The sequence below is a fragment of the Semicossyphus pulcher genome, unplaced genomic scaffold, assembly GCF_022749685.1.
Source record: "Semicossyphus pulcher isolate SPU_LCO1_2020_fin unplaced genomic scaffold, fSemPul1.0.p SCAF_19, whole genome shotgun sequence".
In the NCBI taxonomy this organism is placed as follows: domain Eukaryota; kingdom Metazoa; phylum Chordata; class Actinopteri; order Labriformes; family Labridae; genus Semicossyphus; species Semicossyphus pulcher.
In genome coordinates this window covers 22,385,049-22,403,090 of record NW_027211692.1, presented here as the reverse complement: position 1 = coordinate 22,403,090, position 18,042 = coordinate 22,385,049, and the positions used below count along the sequence as shown (strand labels likewise).

The 18,042-nt window shown below is 39.2% G+C and overlaps 1 protein-coding gene across 1 annotated transcript in view; it reads left to right on the top strand.

Moving 5' to 3' along the window:
• igsf11 (immunoglobulin superfamily member 11) overlaps window positions 1-18,042 on the top strand; it is a 143,746-nt gene that overhangs the window by 41,562 nt on the left and 84,142 nt on the right. Inside the window, exon 2 of the mRNA XM_069668826.1 lies at window positions 799-828. Within this exon, the coding sequence (XP_069524927.1) occupies window positions 799-828 (30 nt within the window). The remainder of the gene's footprint in view (window positions 1-798; window positions 829-18,042) is intronic.

The following is an 18,042-nucleotide window of genomic DNA, read 5'->3' as shown; positions in this document are numbered from 1 at the left end:
GATTAAAGTCCTATGTCCTGTGTCTTAAAAACATACTGTTATGTAACAAAATAGAAATACACAGTTAAAGGTTAGTTTTTCCAAGGAGACACCATGTTTAGTAGTTCAGTTCAGGCTAAAATCTTGTATAACTGATTAAAACATTTAAAGCACTTTCAGTGAAGTTGCAGAATTTCAAACACTCACTCGGACCTTGTAGCTTTACAAAATGTCATTGCAAGTGCTTGACCATCCAAGGGCCCAGATCATGTCATTAATAGGCATCTATTAACACCCTTTCCAAACAACTTGACAGCAAGTTTTTCGTGCAGAAGACATGAGCTAGATTGTTTTATTGCATTGACTTTTTATTGGAAACCAGTAAATGGGTGCATAGTGGTTTGCAAAATTGAGGGAATAAAATCTTTGGGGTAATATTGGGGTAATTTGGTTGGTGGGGACATTTTGGCGTATAAAACATTCATTCTAATTTTCAATGAAAACATTATTAATTATTCATCAAAATGATCGTGAATGTAAGAACAAAAGTGACTTGTATTGTGTACATGTGGATGTTGACCTTAATAGTTATGCATAGACAGCAATGACTATATGCTCAGTGCCAAGGATTTAATTAACTTTCCCCTGTCAGGGTAGATAATTAGTCAATAATACACACCCCCACACACTAACCCCTCCCCCTCTCTCTTTCATACAAATAAAATAAGTCAATATGTGTGCCAACCATACACTATGCTGGGACTAGAATATACTAACTATTACTTGCTGTAAGTAATTATGTTTTCTTTTCTTTTGCAGGTTCAATGTTTGATCTCCACACCAGAAAAGGTAAAAAAAAAAAGTCTTAAACCTACTTCCAGATCTCCCTGTTCCTTGTCTATTCTCTTTCCTTGCATGCAAAGATAATATTGTGTGGCATAGAACAGAATACTGTTATGTACTTTGAGGTGTGTGTAGATGGCTATATAGAGGTATAATTGAGGAGATATGTGGATTGGTTTGTCACTGCTTCCACACTCACACATGCAAATATGGTTATGGTTTGCCGAACCATAGTGCGCATAAAATGTGAATGAGGGGTTTCTTATGGTATCAGCCATACTAAGATACAAGCACATCCTATAAATACATGCATAGATACAACATACATGCATTTGCAGCAAAACAAAACAATGCAACTGGTACTGGTTTATAATATCTTGACTAAAATGGCATTTGTGAGATGGAAATGCTAGCTCAGCAAAATATTGTCTGTTTTTCACATTTTGCTGACTTGAAAGGATGTTTCTCCCAGCTGATTATAATAAAAACACAACACTAATAGAACATCAGCATGTTGTAGCTCCTGAGATTTGACAATGCTTTTATTGTATGTGTAAGATGTCAGTTATATCTGTTTTGGGTTTTACCAGGATTGATCATTATGGCTACTGTGGGCTCTTTTTGGTCTATTTCAGGCAGATGGAATCTGTAAAGGTTTATGTCTGTGGCCTTCCCTCTTTAGATCCCAGAGTATTTTAGTACAGAATAATCCCCACCATCTGCTGTCTCCTCTACTACGTTTTAGTCCTCAGCATCTCTCTCTTTATCTGTCACTCTAGTGTATCTCTTCCTGCATTTCCTCTTCTTGTTTTTTTCGAAATTCAGCAGGAGCCTGTTTAACATTGTACACCGCTATAACTGAGAAACCAAATAGAAAATTTCACAACTACAAATAACAAGTTAATAACAATTATGTATTGAATCATACACAATCCATTTGTGAGTAAAAGATGAAAACTATAAAAGCTTAACACCACAGCAGTAGTTTAGAGGTGAGACACGGAAGCTAAGCTGCCCAGGGAAAATGCATTTGCCTCTCAGCTGGTCTGCTGGAGATGTTCTCTGGCAAATGGTACATGGCCAACGCAGAAATCCTAAAGTCTATAAGACTGTATTCCCCCTTTCTCTGCCCACTTTTCTCAGACTAATGCTCCAAGTGAGGCTGAGCTCTCAAATAAATGCAACTAGGAACATGACAACAACACTTTACATGGCGGAGAGATACATGTTTTTATGGAATTGGTCATCTCCAGTCTGAGATATTTAGTTTGCTATGATGTAAAGGGCAGAGTACAAGATGTATTTGCTTCCATACATTCAGATTTACTGTGTGTCCCTGGGCAGCTCTGAAAAACAGCAATGAAAACAGCAACCAAAGTGCAGACAAGTATGATATCAGTATCTCAGTGGCATGTTCGTTAGCATTGTGCGAGTAGCTACTTTTGATATTTCTCAGTTAAAATTCCCCAATAGATTCTTCTGTAGCTCTTTCATCCTCACTGTTGCAATGTTTTCTATTACTATATTTGAACCTAGCATATGGCTCAAAGAAAGTCACTAATGAATATAAGGCAATTCATTTTACACAGCTTTTACTTCCTTGACTATTCCAAATGCTCCTAATTGAAAAGTTAGAGATGTAGTCCATAGTTCAGGGATAATAAAGTGGATCTTAGTGCTAAAGATTTTATTACCACCCCAGTAATGAGAGTTCACATAACATGATCTGAGGAAGGGAGAACACTGTATGTGAAGAAAAGGGTATTGGGAGGTTAAAGAGATGGCTCCCTTTGTTCAATTAATGAGAGCAAAACTGTTCCAAAATGCACAGTATGTTGGAACCAAATCATGGAAATAGGTAAAGTAAATTAAAAAAAAGTAAAATCCACTGGAACTGAAGAGATACTGTACTAAAATTAGAGCACTGGAGTTTGTAAGTGCCTTTCAAAGTAAGTCTTATTAGGGTTTTCAAAACAACTAATAAGAATGTTTTCTGATTTATCAGCTTTATGTTGAAAATATTTTTTATTTAAGGCTTAGCATCATGTTTGAATAAACATAACTCAATTGTGATAACGATATGTGATTGATTTCAAATCCACCAAAGTGGTGCTTTCAATTCAGACAAGACAGAAAATGTATATACTTTTTTAGAATACATATTGATCTCTATTTCAATACAAATACAAATTAGACTTTTAAGCATGAATGCATTAATGCCAAAGTCGCAAAAAGGTATTCCAACATTTTTCGTGTTGGTTAAACATAATTGTATTGGGAAGAAAACAAGAATAATATCAGTCCTATTTATAATATGGTGCAGTAGCTTGGTTTGTCTGGACATCGATCCCTTTTCTGTAAACGTGATGTCTCATGAACACCTGAAGGGAATTTACTTTTTTACTTACCTATTTATCAAGGTCACCATGTTGTGTTGTGATGTGATGTAATGTTTTGGACATAACTCAAGTAGTCAAACACTTACTGAAATTATTAGTTGGATAATTTTAGGAAGTGCTGAGATGTTTTACGCAAAAGGTCAAAGGTCAACTTCACAATGACATGATAATGAAATCGAAAATTAATATTCTGATAATTCTGGCCATTATTCTTCTCAGGAACTTCTTGGGTCCGTTTCACAAAGCAGGTTCAACAAACTCTGAGTCTAACCCTGAACTCTGAGTCGATCTATTCTGAGGTAGGAAACTCTGAGTTTTCGGTTCCAGAACAGCTGATCAGAGTTTGTTCAATCAGCTCTGAGTAGGTTCACCCGGAGTTAAGTGCGTGCACGCTGACTGTAAAAAGCCAACATTAATGGAGCCCCGATACCACGATTCACCATGGCAATGGTACACAAAAAGAGGTCCTCCTATGTCACACCAGTGGAGCTCGAAATCCTCATGCGGACACTCAGTGACTACAAGCATGTTTTTAGAAAAATAAAGTAACACGGCTGTAGCTGCAAAAGAGAGAGAAGCGGCGTGGGAAGAAACTGCTGCTCGAGTAAATTTTCAAGTTTGAACTGGTCTATTTATTTAATACTTAATCACGACCGGAAGCTTAAATTTATATTAATTTAGGAGCAATTCAGCGGGAGAAAAAAACGTACATGGAAGCAGTTAAAAATAAAATACCAGAACATCATTCAAAGGTGCGGCTCAGGCAGAACAGGCTCATGGCTGAACCTCACTTCAATCATATTTTAAATATTAAACTAATGAAATATCATTCAGTGGCTGTTTTAATGTGCATTAGCTTTATCCCTAACATGATGCTGACTTCACATACATTATAATTTATGTTGATTAAACTGAATTATGTTAGTTTAAAAAAAAATCCAATAACTTACGGCGTCTTATTTGAGTGCTCTCGGCAGTGGTTCTGGAAAAATCAAAAAATGATGACTTTGACACAGATTTGTCTTTGACACAGATTTGTCTGTTAACATAATTATAAAAGACTCTACCCTGACAGGGGAAGAATCCTTGGCACTGAGCATATAGTCATTGCTGTCTATGCATAACTATTAAGGTCAACATCCACATGTACACAATACAAGTCACTATTGTTCTTACATTCACGATCATTTTGATGAATAATTAATAATGGATTAATTGAAAATTAGAATTAATGTTTTATACGCCAAAATGTCCCCACCAACATTTCCAAGGGGTCAGAGCAGCACAGAGACGCAACGTTTAAAAAAAAATTTGTAATCGCTCAAACACACGTGAGACGGGCTGAATGAATGATTAAGTCGAATGAGGGTTTTTTGTATTCTAGAGGGAGGAGACAGAGCGAAACTCAGAGTTTGCTCCCGACCAGGTTAGGTTCATAGAGTCTGTTACTACGGTAACTGACCGAGAGCTTAAGTTACCTCCTTCTCTGAAACAGACTAGAGTTACCCCTCTTTCTCTGGTTTGAGTTACCTCTCTGTTGTTCTTCCCCTTAAGTATATTTGTTCTGTTAATGCAAATAGTGTCTACTGACAAACACATGCTCTGCAGAGAAACACGTTAAAAGAGATTAGATAGATAGACTATGTCCCTACTGCAAATTATTGTGGTGACCTCTTCTGTTTTAAGTATGCATACTTATGCAGATTTTTTGTTTTGAAGGGTACATTTTTATTTTAATTGTTTTCAATATACAAAGATGCCACAGTTACATGGTTATTCTTTGGGACCTGCCGAACTTTTGTTTTTAAAATCAAAAAACAAACTTTAAGAAATTATCAGAGAAAAAAGATTTTTCATCTTGGCAATTGTTTTTCACTGATTCCACAGATTAAAAAAGGGAAAAAAAGGACGTTACAGATATTATGCTGGATTTTTTTTTGACCTGCTCTTTTGCCATAAACCCTGGAGAGAAAACTATTTATAACTGACTTGAAAATGGATCAGAATTTCTCAAAAAGATTGGATAATTTTTGTCTGATGAGCAATTTTTTTTAGGGTGTTCCATATTTATTCACATTAAGTTCTAACCTGTTGTGAGCATGAAGTGAGGCTGACACTGTGGGTTCTGGTACATAGTGTTAGGCAACCTATTTAGAAAGTGTTGTGTCAGAGTAATAGGAGCTATAAGGAAACTCCTGATACATATCACATAACACACTGCCTGACATTGACTGACTGGCTGACTTACTACTGACATTCCATACTTGACTTTACTAACCCTAACCCATTTGCCTCAATGAAACAATTCTTTATTGTAAGTAAATTACAGAAAAGATATGTGTAGAATGACAGGAGCCACAGAGCTTTATAAGGACAGACAACAGATGGGGAGAAAATGTGGTGAGTTTGGAGAGTTGGTGCAGGAAGAGGGGAGTCAAATGTTTGTCTGAGAGAGAGGAAGACAGAGTGAAAAAGAGGGGGCAGGGAAAGAAGGAGCAGCTGTCCTCAGATGTCTCTGAGAGTTGACCCAGAGACATCTTTTAATGTTTTTCAACCTTTGCAATTGGCCACCAAGAGGACCATTTAAAAACAGGTTCCTAAAATAAATATTTAATTTCAGTGAGATGGAGAATATCTAATGAGGCCCGTCTCATTCCGACTTTAAAAAAAAGTATAATCTCTGAATAGAGAATTCATGAAGAGTTGTTTTTGAAACAGCGCTTGCATGACGGATTCATTTTGATATTAAGTTCTGAAGTGCTGTACCTTTTCCTCCTTGCTTTTTAAAGCTGAAAGTCACATGGTGTACTACTGTGTTTGCTAAGGGAGTTAACACAGTCCAATGAGACCCATTCAAAGAGTCAAGATAACCAGGGGAAATGATCCAGTTTTGTAGTTGACTGACCTTTAGGAAATAAAATGTGTTGTGTGTACGAAAAGCAGCGCCCTTGAGCCAGCAGAGCACAGGATCCATACTTCAACCACCTAGAGTTATTATCATAATCACAGTAGCAGGAATTGGCTAAAACATGTTTTGATTTCTGATCACTATCTGTGGGAGAGTATTTTATAAATGTGAAGAGGACTGATATCGACCACACATACACAGCTGGTTGCCGAATTCAGAATAATCGTTTTAGTTGCGACTTGGGCCATGAAGTGGCACTTCTGCATTATTCAATAACGATATTATTTTTTTAAATAGCACTTTTGAACATTATTGCAAACACTGCTGTCTTCATTGTCGTGCAGTTTTAGAGTGATTTCATGATTTAGAATCATTATAAAAGGCAAATATATAGATGACAAATTATTTGTTTTAAATCAAGCAACATCGCACCTTGAATATCGATGTAAAAACTGAATTTTGAGGTAAGGTCTTTTTTATGTTACACATCGGCTTGTAAGTCATATCTGAACGCATCTGCAAGAAGAACTCATTACTCAGCATGGCAGCTATCTTGTTTCTAATTTTTTTTTTCAGGTGAAGGCCACTAGATATATTTTATTTACACTTCTGTGAATTATTCAGGGGAAGTGTTTCTTGATGGAGCTAGCTAGCAAACTGCCTACCATCCATGAATGGTTGAGTTATTCTAATGATCCGCCTTTCTCCCTTATGTATTAGTGCGTGCCTCCAGACTTTGACATAGCTACTCATCAGAGAATTTCTGGACTGAGAGCAGGAAGATTTTCTCTCAGCAGAAGTTGTTGCTTTAGATGGAACTTGCACAGAGGGGTGAGCTTCGGCCTCACAAACCTCTTGAAAGCTTTCCATCTCCACAGCTACATAAGTAGGATGTGTGTGCAAGCATGAACACCTTGATGTGTGCTACTTCTGGTTTTGGCTTTGTCCTTGTGTGTCCTGCTCCCCTTCTAGCAATTTTTTTTTTACTTTTTGGCTTGCAAAGTAAACCCCCTCTGTGTTACTTTTATCTTACCCTGGGTCCCATATTTCATTTTACCACCATTTGCTCCCATCTTTGTATCCATGTCTTTGCTCATTCTTTATCCTCCTACTCCTTCATCTCTGCTTTGAAATGACTGCTAGGCAAACCTTATCAAACAGAGCTTAGTAAGGCCCCTCAGTGTTGTCTGTGTGTGTGTGTGTGTGTGTGTGTGTTTGCCTGTGAAGGCCTTCTTATCTCAACCTGATCTCTTTGACAGGGAAAATGATCTGTCAGAACTGACAGGATGTTCAAACAATACCCAGTTTAGAAATATCTGATTTCAACCACAAGTGTTGCAGGTTGAGAGGAAGTGACATTTTTGCAGTGTAGGATGGGATTCAGCAGAAATCCTTCAAACTAGAGTGTTAGACAGATTTTTCCTTTTTCCTTTTTAGTAGCTGTGAGAGTTGAAGTATTCAGTTTGGATGTCAGCTAGCTGCAAATTGGTCTCTTAAAACACACACACACACACGCACACACAGATATACACACACATATATACTCTTTGTCTACTTATTCTGCTCTCCAAAAAGCCTCCCTCCTTACTTCCTCTGATCTTCTGAACATCAATCCCTCATTCCTCCAAGCAAAAAAGAGAGGAAGGGAGATGACAAAATGAGATGATAGATTACATGCTAAATATAGACCCAGTCTTATCCTTTTTCCCTTATTCATCTTCTCCCCGCCCCCTGGACATTTGATACACCTTTTGGTTTGCAACTAGTGATGCAAATAGACCCTCTCCCTCATAACAGTGCTTTCAGAATTGAAGAACTCAAGCCACTTGATTTTTCTTAAGGGTACAGAGCCCCGTGGCCAAAACATAATAGCAGGCAGATTAGCACATTCACTGAGAGGTTTGCTTGCAGATGGCCTCTCAATGGGGATTGTTGTTTGAAAGTAAACCCCAGTTCTTTGTCTACACTTTTAAAATATGAATACCTGATGTTATAAGCTCAGAAAAATGAAAGAAATTCATAAAATTCATGACCTTATTTTTGCCACACAGTTGTAGAACAGACACATTTCTACTGCTGTATAGAAAATGTATTATTTATCCAGAAAAAAGCAATACAACTGGTCTCATTTTTCTTACCATAATAACATTTTTATACCCTCAGGTATTGAAGAATGTTTCACAGACCCACTTTATATATGCTGATAACAATCCGGATCAGTTGTGACAGATGTAGAACGAGATAGAATTTTTACATTTTTGTGGGTTTCTTGTTACTATTTATTGACTTTTTTTGTTTGTAATATTTAACTTTTAACTTTCCCAAATCCAAAATATGCATTTTGCTAATTATTCCCCTACATAAATATTTGAACTTTACTTCACTTCAGCAATTTGGATATAGCCCTTGGATATGTAACCCTTGTGGTAATATTTTGAAGCCCTATATAAAGTTTTCTTTTATATTAACAGTTTCTTGTGTTCACCTTATACCTCGGTTCCACAAGATGATTTTGGTACATCACATCTAGGCTTTTTTAAGAAAAGAAAAAAAACCAGACGAATTATTGTTCCAAGCAAACTATCTTTAGTGTCTTGGAGTCTTAATTTTTTGTACTTATTTTTGATTATAACAACCAAAAGACAGATTTCCAAAAATGAGTTACTCCTAATGCACAAAGTAACAAAAAAACACTCCCGGTAGAATACATTTGACCCGTAGTAAATACCAATGATCAACCCATATTGTTTGAATTTGTTGAGAATATCAGAGGTGTTGATTTTGACCGAAGGGTCTGTTTTGAGGATGTAGTTTTATGTTTTATTCCAGTCAAAGCCGTAAGTACTACAGTACCTGTGACTCTTGATACAGACTTTTTGTCAACAACAATAAGCCAAGGAGATGAGAAATTAAATACACATGCCTTAGTTTGGCATGAAAGTTAAACATTTTTTTGATGAATACCCAAAGTGTTTTGAAGCTGTCACATTAATTTGTACACAAGCCTCAGAACATAACATAAAATCAAGTCTTGTTACCCCTTTTTGCTCTGTGTCTTATCTTCAAGTAAAATCTTCTGACTTTTTTAACAACATTATCATCAGCATATTGCTGTGCCATTCTCTTTTTTTCTGTCTCTGTAAGGTGCCCATTTCTGTTTACATCACATTTATGTACTTTAATCTTCACATGAGAGAAGGAGGGAGAACGAATGAGAGAGGGCTAGAAAGAGAAAGAGTGGCAGGGTCCCCCTTGGGATATAACCTGTTTTTGCATATATTTACATCAAAACTAAATGTATGGTACTGCTCTAGACCAGTCAACCCCTAAAACTCTGACTCCAGACATGAATAAAGATTCTTTCTTTCCAATTTGATTTTTTCTTTATTCCTCATGTCTTTGCAAGTAGCACAATTTCTCCACCTTTTATTAAAAGAAATTGTGCCAGCAAGGGCAAGGAGAGTCACATTGGAGCCGTGAAACTATTCCTTTTCATGCTGTGATGTGAAGTAGACCTATGTTAGCCTAGCTGACATTCCACTAAATTTGATTCATTACTGTGTGGTAATGCTGTTGTCGCTTCATGCAAGGAACTGGGCCAGTTGTAGATCTTTGAAATGTCCTGATAGAGGACAAGATCGCCAACACAGAATGAAAAAAATGAGTCGAACCCATCTGGTGTACTTTTTTCCAGGCCCCAACCTTTCTAATGATATTTCAATCAGGAGAGACTTCATTATTGGTAAAAAAAATATTTATTTACAAGTTTGGAAATGATAAATGGGCAGTCTTTGGCGATTAGATCCCATCATGATCATCTTCATGTACTCATAGGGGTAGTGAGGTCAAGAGCAGGATGGGATACCCCCGATGGAGTCTAGACACTGGTGGTTACTTACAACAGCTGAGGATGGTGACGACAGCAAGAGGATGGTGACGGTGCGAGCAGCTTCTTGATGTGCGGCCAGGGAAGACCGGCGGCTGGACCCATCCTCGATGGCGGTGATGGAGTCTGCGATTTTCGACGGTGATCAGCTGATCGGAGTCTGGCGTGAAGGACACAATATGGTGGCTTACTGGACTCACCTGCTCCTTAATGGCTATGCACTTTGGATGGCGTAGTCTCAGGCACGGAAGTGGCGGGGAGAGTCTGGCTTCGGTTGGCATAGACTGGCAAAAATTTTGCACTCAAACATACCGATTGCGCAGGAATAAGTTGCCATCCGATGAGGAAAGAGAGACGAAGTTCACTTTAAAGTAGGTTGATTCACTAGATCATTCCGTTTAAAGAATGGTGTGCCATGTTAGCTTTTCTGATAATTTGCGTGCTTCCCGTTCTGCACACGATACGAGAGTGAAAGAGGAGGAGAGGGTTAGATTTGAATTAGATGAGTATGCCAGAAGAGGCATGGTTGAGGTGTGGTCCTGCTCCTGAAACTTTGCTATATAGCATCAATTAATCAGGGTAGAGGTAATTAAACCAAGCCCTCACTTAAGCTGAATCTGAAACAGTGTTAGTAATATACAATGCTGACACAGTGTTGTCTAAGGTTAATGTTTCTCATAACAACTTCCCTCACTCCCAGAACTCTAGTTAGGCACATAAAGTGAGCAATGCTGTGGTGTCAGTTGCTACACGACACACACACACACGCACACACACACACGCACACGCACACGCACACACACACACACATTAGTCTCTACTGCTTCAGGGGTTCTTCTGCTTGACTTGCAGTGCTTGTCCTCTTGTTGTTTAAATGACCCTGGGTAGCTTCTCCAATTCACACTATGCAGTGTTTCCCACAGGATTTTGTGAAACCACAGTGTGGACTATGAACTTTTTGTTTTGCGATATTTATTGCAATAAAAATAAAAAAGGAAATTATACCAGATAAATGCAGTGTGTTTTCATGTCCATAGAATTAATGATCATACATTTTTATTTTTTTGGACTATTAAGTCTATTTTCCTCTAACAGAACAGCACCCCCTACTTTTATCACATTTGGTTGAGCGACTCTGACACCCCCATGAAAAAGTAGATCAAGCATAAGTGGAGAGACACATTTCTTTAATAAATAAATACTAATGGGCCCAGACTTGAGGACTGCAGTTGCGTTACTTATAAGTTATGTCGTCTACCATTTCTAAATGTACAGTATGTTTAATCAGCATAATCAGGCCGGTTACGGTAACTTTTGGAAACTAAATCTTGCTGTTTCCCACTTCCTGTCTGCACACACATCCTTACGCCGTGTGTGTGCTGCAAGTGTAGGCGCTAAAGTAAACACTCTGCAGCACATCCGTTCTGTTACCAGCCAGCATCTGTAGCCACAGGGTTAACGAGCACCGGGACAAGATGCCGCTGACAACGGCAATAAAAACACTGAAAAGCTGCCACGCAGACAAGCCTGATCATCACGCCGACATTATTTGTGACATCAGCAGCGTTGCGTGCTTGTTTACAGTTAACAGGCAGGTGACAGCTCAGCAGTCAGTTCACTCAGATGCAGATGAAGAGCTAGACTAATGTGATATCAGATTCAAATTCAAATTTATGGATTATAAATTCAGTTTTCACAATTCAAATTAATTTCTTAAAATTCAATTTCCATTTACTTAGACACACATCTGGTTGATGAGGAAGAGCAATTGAGTGTAGATTCAAAGCACTGTTTTTATGGCTTATCAGCACCTATATTATTACTTTTGGTGGCTACTGAGTCCTGCCAGTGGAAGTGTTTATTAATAATAATTTATTTAATTAGTTAATGATAGTTAGTTTATTAGCTGTTTGCGCTACAGCAAATTGTTTGGAGAAGCTCCAGGGGGCTGCTGAAACGGGGAGCTAAAACCAGTAGATTGCAATGGTGGTGGGGTGGCTACGACTTGCTGCTGCTTAGGGGAGCTTTCAGTGATTCCCTGCTGTTTGTGGGACATGCTACAGGAGCTGATAAGCACAGGGAGGCTCTGGATGCGTGCCCACACGTGGACAGACAGTGTGGACCCACTGCATGCGACCAATTCGCCCACACACAAAAACAAGCAAAGCACAAAACCCAATACCCAATAGGCAACAAGGGAACCCACACAACCAAGACCAAGGGGACAAAGCCGGAAGAAGTACAAAGAGTAAATAAAATAACTAAAAGCGATAAAAGAATGGAAATAAATGCAAAAAGAAATAAAAGCTGTGAAAGCAATAGGAGAGATAAAAACCAGTAAAGGCAATTAAAACAATAGAAGAGCTAAAAGCAATAGGGGCAGTAAAAGAAATAAAAGCTGCAAAAGCAATTGAAGAGAATAAAACAAAAGAGCTAAAAGCAATACAAAAAATAAAAATAAATAAAATCAGTAAAGCAACGGAAGAGATTAAAGTAATACAAGCAATACAAAAGGGATAAAGGATCAATAAAAGCAATAAAAGATGGAAAAGTATAGAATAAGGTGAAATAACATTTAGAGATAAATAAGATAAACAGTGAAATGAGATAAGTTAAGAAACTTATTTCTTTTATGGATTTTGCAATTGTTATTTTGGGTAGTGTTTTCACTGCCTGGAGAAAAGGGAGGGGATCCAAGCTAACTTAAAACACCACTAAATGTGTTGGTGGAATCATGAGTTGACTCTGAGCTGCTTGTCTTGAGTAGTTGGTAAACTAATAAAGGATGTCTGTAATATAATGTTACATTTAGAGATGTTTTTCTGAATATTTTGGATCTGTTTTGCATTATTATACTTGCTTATAATTTGGTGGGTGAATGCTCTTGCTGGGACAAACTGAGGTTAGAGTTGACCTAGCCTTTCATGAGTCCCTACCTTGCTAGACACTATTTAATATTGTGTCAATATAAAAATGAGAAACACAAATCAATCCCATGATGTACCTTTAGTTGACGGAGGTCTGGACTCCTCCCAGCCTACTTCCGGACTTTCAGACTTTACTCTGAAAGTCTGGTTTGTTTGGGCAGGTCTGAACACAAAATCGAACTCTGATGTGGACCAAACAACCGGACAATGGTCCGCTTGAAAAGACGGGTCTCAGTCCGTTTCCAAACGAACCACCGTCCGGTTCGATTCAGATGTTAACATAAACAGACTTAATGTAGGACCAAATACAGGAAGTAAACCAAATATCTACGCTTTGTGGGTTGTTAACGGGTGCTGACACTTGCAGAGACAGGCATGCAGCCAGGCAGCACGATGGGTAGGAGACAAACGTGGGGGAGCGGCGAGGAAATAGAAATATGGGCTGGCCAAACAATTTCACAAATGCTTTTGGAAACCTACAAGAAATCTGAAGTATTCAAACTGTTCAGTGAAAAACTAAAGGAGAATGGAACTGATCGAACTGTACAACAATTTCGGTTAAAAGTAAAAAAAAAAAAAAAAAAACACTGACAACAAAACATTTAAGTCCACCATCGTGTTGAGTGTGATTGACGAGTGTGCTCTCTGTTTACTTCAGGGAGTTTACCCCCATGGAAATTCTGACCAAATCAGAAAGCAGTTTTCTCGCTAATCAACACTTTTGGTCCGCTGGTAGAAGCTGCTGTGTGAACACAAACCAAACTTCAGGCATATTGCAACATTGTGACAATTTGGTCTTTGATTAGGACCAAACAAGGGACTTTAGGTGTAAAAGCACCCTAAGAGTGGTTAGAATGCCCTGTAGTGTGACTGATTTTTCTATTTTTTTTTATTGTTCTGTTGTTTTGGTGTGTCTTTACAGAGTGTGACCTAAATCTGCTGTCTCTGTGTGTGTGTGTGTGTGTGTGTGTGTGTGCGCGTGTGTAGACCAGGTTGAGCAACCTCCTGTCCTCCCTTGTACCGTACACAGTACCATGTTGAGTCTGTAGTGGGGCATCCAGTCCATCAATAAGCTCACATCACACCTGCTGCGCCAATCCTGTCTCACCTTCCACCTACTGAGTCATCATCACAATATAGCCTTTGTAGCGTAAATCGGTCGATTAATTATTTAATAATTAATTAGACTCGTCATAGAATGCCTGCACTCTACATTGGTGAGAAGTTAACTTTAACGTTAATTAAAAGACTTAACCTATCATAGGTATTTAACGGGGCACCACCCTATTTTGACAAAACAGGGAAAACATATATTTAGTTACCTAATTATTTTAATTCAGTCTCATAATCTGAAGGTTGCTACAGTTTAGAATTGAGTTCGTTTCGCGGTGTACAGAGGCTTAGTACTTCACACACACAAAGACACTTGAATCAGTACTTTATAAATGATGAATTTATTGACTAATACTACTAAACATACATGATATAACTAAATATGGTGATGAACGTGAAACGATTAATAACAGGATGAATATGATGAAAGATGGATTGAAACCTGTTCAAAAGAGTGAAGTGTAGCAGCTGAGATATTAGGAGGTATATCGCCCAAAACCTTATGCTAACCTTCCTAACAAATCTGTGACTAAAGCATCAACCCCAATATACAGTAAAACCAAAGTTAGACCTACTCGGAAGGTGAGGAGGGTCAACCGCGTTGCAGATGAGGCGTGTGGAGAGCGTCAGGTCGGAGTGGTTCGAAGCTTCTGATGCCGGGGCTTGTACCCGGGTTCCCTCGGAGCGGCGCCGCACGGCCGATTCGGTCTCTCTTAATGATGATGTGGCGGTCAGTCCCGCGTTGCGGCCTGAGCCGGATGGAGGCTGAATGCGTCTTCTAGGCTCGGGACTGAGATTTTGTCCGAGCACCGGGGCTTGAGCACCGGGAGAACTAGAGTCTGTATTTTGAGCAGTTCGGATCTAATGCTGGAGTAATGTTGACACGCGAGGTCTTCAGCACGGCAGAGGGGAGCGTCTGGGCAACGGCGCGAGTTTGACCACTCCTCATATCTGAGACTTTCTCTACTTATTAAACTATTTATTTCTATCCTAAAGTAGTTATCCTTATCCATATAACCTCCCCACATGTAAAACCTCTGGATTCTCAGCTGCACATAGACTCCAAACACCACTGGATGAAAATACACAGAATGAGGTTACATGGCAGATTCCTGAGGATAAAAGTACAAGTTAATGATGAAGAGAGAGGGGTATTAGGGGGGGAAAACAAATGGATGCTCCAAAACTCTTTCTTGTCCCCAGGGCTCTGGGGTGTGAGTCGTTTCTGTTGATCCACCGTCCCTGGATCAAAGCATGTGGTTCCTTATTTCCCCACAGCTAATCTTGTGAGACAAACATTAACTGACCGTAATCCCATGATTTATCAGATGATGTCCTGGTGTCTGTGGAATGTTGGTCCTGCAGACGAAGAGTTGTAAAGTTTCCCCTGTGGATACCATCTTTAATTTATTGGTCCCCAGAGCAGAGCTAGTGGTCTAGCTCTCTTCCTGGTGGGGTCAAATGACCAGGTCAGGCCTGGATCAGGCCTATCCTGATACCACGCTACACCTTTACTGGACTCTCTTCATCATTCATATACATCATTTTTGCTTCAATGTCTTACAGTGGCCCTGCTGAGCATGTAATAAACAAATTTAAACAAAATTGTAATGATAAACTTTGGACATCTGTTTCATAGGACAGAAGAGTAGGAGAGGAAAAAGTGTTTGCAACTGTATTTTATTTTATTTAGCTTAGTTGTTTATGTTGAGATAAAATTTGAGAAAAAAAAAAAGTACTTTCAAAAAATTTGGAGCCATCAAAATTGCAAGTAAACTCCTGCACACTGTCCAATTTGCAGAAAACACATTTATTTGCTTGCAATGTTTCGGTGCTCGACCTTCATCAGGCAAACAGTTTGTGAACAGGGGCTGGCCAACTTAAGCCGGGCATACACTGTACGATTTTAGCCCGTTTTTGACCTGATTTTTGAGACGCACGACCTGGCAACGCTCGGCCTATTTTTCCGTGCAGTGTACGGGGGGGCGTCGGACGGTAGGATGAATTTCTGAAGTTGTGGTCGGCCATCAAAGGCTTTTGCACAGTGGAAGCAGAGCCTCCAGCCGATCGGAGCATTTCTCCCTCAGTGCGCCTGCGCAAAGTAATAACTCGCCAGGAGGCGATTGGTTGAGCTGTGGCAACAGCATGAATGCCTGTTCAACGTTTCTTCCTACAGCTGCCACGACCGCCACGAACGTGAGAAACGTTGGCAGGAGATAGCCACTGTCCTTCAGCTGCCTGGTACGTTTTTTTCAGTTCTGATTTTCAAGCTAGCGCAAGCTAGCTTGTTTGTTGTTGCTGCTGACTGCAGCTGACTGCTGTGTGTGTGTGTGTGTGTGTGTGTGTCTGTGTATATGTGTGCGCGAGTGTGAGTGTGTGTGTGTATGTGTGAGTGTGTGTGTGAGTGTGTGTGTGTGTGTGTGTGTGTGAGTGTGTGAGAGAGAGAGAGAGAGACTGAAAACTTGGACTGACCTGTTTTTTTGCATATATATGAGAAGGACAGACAGATGAGCAACTGAAACAAGTAAAATACACATGGATATAGGAATAGTATTGCAGATCGATTTTACAAAAATGTACATTGTACTTCTGTTAAATCTATTGTGATTGATCTGGCCAAGGTCCTAATGTGTTTCTCATCTTAATGCAGTCAATGAAGTGAAAACTAGAGCTGCATCTCTGAGAACCCAGTAAGGCAAACTTGTGAAGCAAAAGGCAAGTGGCAGTGGACAGAAGCCCCTAACACCAACACCACCTGTCTCTGAGATTTTCCAAAACAGGACACTTGGATGACTTTGTATGAGTTGTTTGGGGACAATTTACAGTTTATTAATTATGTAATTTAGGTTTGAACCCTTGTCACCCACCCTTCCACTTCCATGAGTGTGAGTAGATAATGACTGAACTTTAATTTTGGGGTGAACTGTCCTTTTCAGTAGTGTTAAAGTTTTTGATCTCATCAGAGAGGTCAAGGTGGCATCCCTTCTGTTATCTTATTTTTTTTCTGCATGTCTTTACCTGTGTTGTTTACTACAGCTTGATGTTGAGGACTCTGAGGACATTGATAAGACAGAGGAGGGGCAAATGGAAGAGGAAGATGTGATGCTTGACATGCCAATTGACAACAATGAAATGTCCCAGATGCTCTCTCCCCAGCCTCTGCCCAGTCCTCTGGAAGTTCAGTCTCTGCCATTGTAGAGGGGCAAACATCTTCAACTGAATCAGCATCACGTCACAATGAGACCACCAAAAGACCACGCTTTAACAAAGCAAAGGGAAGTCCTCTGATGCTACTAATATTGAGTTAGCAAAGTTATCTTTATTAAAGCAGGTTCAGAATACTCTTATGTCTTCTACAATTAATGACAGTGAGGAGCTATTTGGCCAACAAGTGGCAAATGAGCTAAGAAACATTTAAGATTGAGTGTTTCAGTTTAGAGTTAGGAGAAACATTATGAATATGCTATATGATGCCCTAGAAGCAGAGCAGACCCGGGAAAATACAGCCCTCAGTCAGTACCAACCAGGGGAAGTACCATTTGTGGGGCCTCAGTCAACTCAGGGAAGGTATGATCATTACACAGGAGTGCCAATACAAGTGCCATATCCACCATAGTAGAGCCAACACAGTCTCCAGCTCCAGAGAGAACCAGCCCAACAGCCCCAGTCTCAAAGCCTCCAGCCTCAAACAAACTCCTTCTCAAGGATGATACATGATGAAGATTAAGAGTTGAAAATAGGCAGTCTGTAATGTACCTCTTTCAAACCTGTGGTTGTTAAGGATGCAGGTAGAACTTTTTTTGCTCTACTGTTCTCTATTTAAGTGCCTTGAAAAGAGATTTGTTTACATTTATAGAAATGTTATTGTTCACTCTGTATTGAGTGCATTTTTTAGTACAGGACTACTCAAATGAGTTAGATTGTAATGCTCAAAACTGTTTACTTATGTTTTAACTGTATATCTTTGGTTTGGAAAAAAATACAAAA